Source organism: Oratosquilla oratoria, chromosome 22 (assembly GCF_046742065.1).
Source record: "Oratosquilla oratoria isolate Oo_2021 chromosome 22, ASM4674206v1, whole genome shotgun sequence".
NCBI lineage: Eukaryota > Metazoa > Arthropoda > Malacostraca > Stomatopoda > Squillidae > Oratosquilla > Oratosquilla oratoria.
The window spans coordinates 28,964,434-28,969,433 of record NC_134798.1 but is presented as its reverse complement, the minus strand read 5'-3'; the positions used below and the strand labels follow the sequence as shown (position 1 = coordinate 28,969,433).

General features: G+C 41.2%; 1 protein-coding gene across 1 annotated transcript in view; it reads right to left on the bottom strand.

The window, feature by feature from the left end:
- LOC143037456 (uncharacterized) overlaps nucleotides 1-5,000 on the bottom strand; it is a 48,823-nt gene that overhangs the window by 411 nt on the left and 43,412 nt on the right. The window contains exons 12-14 of the mRNA XM_076205702.1: nucleotides 2,108-2,176; nucleotides 852-1,092; nucleotides 1-177 (exon numbers count right to left, since the gene is read on the bottom strand). The exon at nucleotides 1-177 is cut by the window's left edge and continues 411 nt beyond it. Coding sequence (XP_076061817.1) covers nucleotides 1-177; nucleotides 852-1,092; nucleotides 2,108-2,176 — 487 coding nt within the window. The remainder of the gene's footprint in view (nucleotides 178-851; nucleotides 1,093-2,107; nucleotides 2,177-5,000) is intronic.

The window sequence follows — 5,000 nt, the reverse complement described above, 5'->3', positions numbered from 1 at the left end:
ACCTTCCTGGCGTTCCACTTGGCCTTCTTTGCCTCCCATTTGTTCTTCTTCCCTGTTACCTTGGCCTTCCTCTCCGACTTCTTCTGCTTTCTCTTCTCTTTCTTCTTTTCCCACCTCTGCTGGAAGATCTCTTTTCTTCTCTCCTTCCTCTCTTGCTTCCTTTGGCGCTGTGCGAGCCTACACACAAAGAAAAATATATGTACGTCAACCAAGATGTGGCGCAAGAGTTGGAAACATGAAAAACAAGAAATCATTTTATATCTATAGATCTATCTACACATTTGTTGAGCTGTAAAAGTGAATCAAAAAGGAATGTCTGCAAAGAGCCAAGGTGGCGCAGAAACGTCTTATAAACAGGATGGGAGCATAGAATATAAGAGGCACCTGCAACGTATGGAATGAGGTCATAGGAAATTAAAAAAAGAATGAATACACAGTATGGAGAAATGGGTATTAGGAAACACCTGCAGCATATGGAAATATGAAACAGTTAAATTCATAGTATAGGTGTAGTAATTGATAGTAGTATATACATATACCTAAGTGAACAGTCCACCAAGGGGATGCGATCTATATCAGTAGGGCAAAAGCAAGAAGGAAACAAACAATGTCGTGAGCCTGAACCGCTTATTAAATAGATAAGCTTGTCGTGAGGCAAGATAGATTTATCACGCGATTCTCATCACTACACGACTCAGGGGTTCGATCCCTATGGTGGTTATTGACGTCGATCGTCGTAGAAACCGATCATAGATTTCAACAAGCACATCAGCACACATTTCATTTTGGCTATCACCGGCCGATCTTATGTAATTTTATTTAATAGTTTATATGTTTTCAGCGTGACTCACCACCACTCGACGTTGAACTTGGAGCAACAGGTTTTGTAGACCGTCTCACACTCGAGGGGGTCAATTTTGAGTTTGTAATGGGCCCAGGTGGTCACCTCTTGAGGTGCTTCAAGGCAGACTCCATCCTCCTCCTCTGCACTTCCCTCGTCTTCTTCTTCCTTCTCCTCTTCCTGCGCCTCCTGCTGGTCCCCGGGTGCGGGCGTCATCAACAGATGTTCTTCAATAGGAGAGGTTGAGTTCGCTGAAAAAAGGAGAAAATTAAATTAACTCTTACTGTAACGGGTAGTAAGTAACGGGATGCAGTAATGGCGAAGTGTGGTGTGCCATGAAGGAACGACACGAAAGAGAAATTGTTGGAGATGATTTTTGAAAGAGAAAGGACGACAATGAACAAATAGCTTGAGAAGAAGATGAGCATAAGTACATATGGACCAGAGTGGATGGTGGGAGGTTGGTCGAAAGAGCACTAATGGATTACAATATGATTGGAAGACTTTTGGACATGAGAAACCGATGACATGTCTGATCATCATCTGAAGGGAGAGATAATGGGAATAGATGTAAGATGAAACAATAAGAGAGAGAAGGGAGAGAAGAAGGCAGAATCTGAAAACGAGATAAGTGAGAATGGAGAAGATGATGATGATTGCCAGGGAAAAGTTAGAGAGGTATAGAATATGGTAAACGAGATGGAGGAAATGCGAGTAGGAAAAGAACGCATGCGCTTCAGAAATGAAGTATAGGGATAAGTAGAATGAATAAGAACAGAGGGAAGAGTAGTAAATGATGGAATACGAGTAGGAAAAGAACGCATGCGCTTCAGAAATGAAGTATAGGCTAAGAAGAATGGATAAGAACAGAGGGAAGAGTAGTGAATGATGGAATACGAGTAGGAAAAGAACGCATGCACTTCAGAAATGAAGTATAGGGATAAGTAGAATGGATAAGAACAGAGGGAAGAGTAGTGAATGATGGAATGAAAAAGTGAGTCCAATCGTGTCGGAAAAGGGGCATCCATGGCTGCAAAGAAGAAACGAGGAAGCATGTGGGAGGTATCAAATAATCAATGTGAAAGCAAAGTGCTAGGTGAGGAAGGTCAAGAGAAAAGCAGAAAGTAGGTGTTCGAATATTATTGAATTGATAAAAATGTGCTTTGAAAAGAAGTGAATATACATAGAAAATCCCACCCGGAAGAAAAATATTTGAAATGTTACTAGTAACTATTATCTGTTTTGGTATTGCCTAAGTCAACCTACCTACGGTTGGTGCTGTTGTCTTCTTCATCATGATGCCTTGCTTGCAGCAGAACTTCTTCCCAGGAGGTACTGACGGATAAAAGAACTAGTGTAAGAAACTTTGTGAACAGATACCTACAATTACGCTAGGCCAAATCGGCCATGTCTCAATTCAGTGATTTTCATATCCTTTTCTAAATACAAGGAGTCTGGCTTACAGCTCTGCAAGTTGTTGGTTTGTTTATATATTGTATGTATCTTTCACTCAATTCTTATAACTATGGTCATTTACATGGGCAAAAGTAAGAGGAAAAGAGAAGTAATAAAGCTAACTACACGAACTACAGTAAACACACTAATGAATAACGACTCGTCTGCAGTTGACTTGCCAACTTCTGCATTTTGGACGGAAGGTTTGGTTAACCGGGGTGTGATAAATTTCGCCGTGCGTAGATGTTTAGAGCATACACTCATACACATTTACATCCATCCTTACCTAAATGCACACATTTACACGCGCACAGGCACGCACACACGCACACACACACACACACACACACGCACACACACACACACACACACACACACACACACACACACACACACACACACACACACACACACACACACGGCTCGGTGGCGCGGTTGATGGAGCGCTGGACTGTCAAGTACGGTGGTGCTCGCAGTACCTGGTTCGAATCCTGCCCAGGGCCGAAATTATTTCGGTATCGCTGCGCTTCGGGTCGTTACTCTGACTGTCGTGGGCGGGGAGTTGTGTGTGTGTGTGTGTGTGCAAGGTCATAGCATTACCCATAGATCGGTCATACGAGCTCTGAGCTCTCTTCCGGGAGGGAAATAGCTGTCGATCATGAGTCCAACACGTGATCCAAAAGACCAAGGTGAATACACACACACACACACACACACACACACACACACACACACACACACACACACACACACACACACACACACACACACACACACACACACACACACACACACGACTCTTGGCGCAGTTAGTAGAGTTCCCGGCTGCCACTACGGTGGTCCGGGTTCGAATCCCGCCCAGGGCAGAAATAATTTCAATATCGCTGCGCTGCGAGTTGTTACTCCAACTCTCGTGGGCGGGGAGTTAGGTGTGTGTATGTGTGTAAGGTCACAGCATTACCCATATCGTTCATATATGAGCTCTGAGCTCTCTTCCGGGAGGGAAATAGTTGTCGATCACGAGTCCAACACATGATCCAAGACCATGGTAAATCACACATGCACACACACATACTCAGACATACGCGTGCACGTGCGCGTTAATTCAACGATCCGGGTTTGAATCCTACCCTGGACTGAAATTTTCAGCCTCGCTGCATTGCAAGCCGGTACTCCAATTCTGGGGGGCCAAGGAGTTCGAGTAGCCTGTCTGTGTGTGTGCCTTTTCTGTACACCCCTGTGATCAGACAATTCCCCACTCTCGTAACCATCCCATCCAAGAATGGTAGTCTCCCATCTTCTTCTCCTTCCATTTCCTTTGTAAGCCTATGTATATCCCTGAAGACGAACCCTGGACGGGTTCGAAACGTCGGAATTAAACTCTTTTCTACGACGAGTCAGACGTTTAGTTTCTACTAATATATATATATATACATATATATATATATATACATATATATATATATACATATATATATATATATATATATGTGTGTGTGTGTGTGTGTGTGTGTGTGTGTGTGTGTGTGTGTGTGTGTGTGTGTGTGTGTGTGTGTGTGTGTGTGTGTGTGTGTGTGTGTGTGTGTGTGTGTGTGTGTGTGTGCGTGCGTGTGTGTACCACGTTTCAATTTCTGCATGTTCCTCCACGGTTCTTCCGATGCTGATGGCTTAGAATTAAAGTGCACTGAGGTTGATGTGTGTGTATATATATATATATATATATATATATATATATATACATATATATATGTATATATGTATACATATATATATGCATATATACATATATATATATATATATATATATATATATATATATATATATATATATATGCTAACAATAACACGGAAATGTGTGTTCACTTATACAAAGTAGACCACTTGGAAAAAAGAAACTAACGAAGCAGAGCGCTTTCGTATATCACATCTTCAGTGCAAAAAGTACATAGTTAGATTAAGAGGAGAGGACATTTACCCCCTGGAAAGCGGTAGATCAGGTCGCAAGGGTCAATGCGTCCCACTAATGAGAGAGTGGGGGGGGCGACATTAGGTCACACTCACAGGGTTACATTTTACTTTATTATTCTTTTGCTTATTTCTTGCCAGATAAAGATGTCAAATTTGTATAAGCCTTTATGTAAGTTTGTATTTTGATCACTGGTGGTATGGATTACACTGCACTCTATTAAGTTTCTTACTACTATGTTATTGGTGTGATAGATGGCATGGACATTATCCCAATCAACAGGATGATTATTTAATTCAACATGTTTGAAGATTCCACTAGAGTTATTGCCATCCCTAACGTTTTTCTTATAATGTTAAAAAAAAATTAGGGATGGTAATAACTTAACAAATTGGGAAAAGTATAACGGCCAGCCACAAAACTGATTCCAAATATAAAAATAAATCATACGAAAATCGACTAAAACATATGGATATGTTTTCCCTGAAAAAGCGTAGACTCAGAGATGACTTGATACAGGTCTTTAAGATTCTAAAGGGAATTGACAACATCAAAAGTGACAAATTTTTCACATTGAATGAGAATCAGATAAAGATTAATGGTCTCAAACTTTCAGGAATTAGATTTAATTTGGAAGTGGGCAGAAACAACTTTGCCAACCGTGTAGTTATTGAATGGAATAAACTTCCTGCAGAGGCAGTGCAATGTAGTTCAGTTCGAAGCTTTAAGATTCGTTTA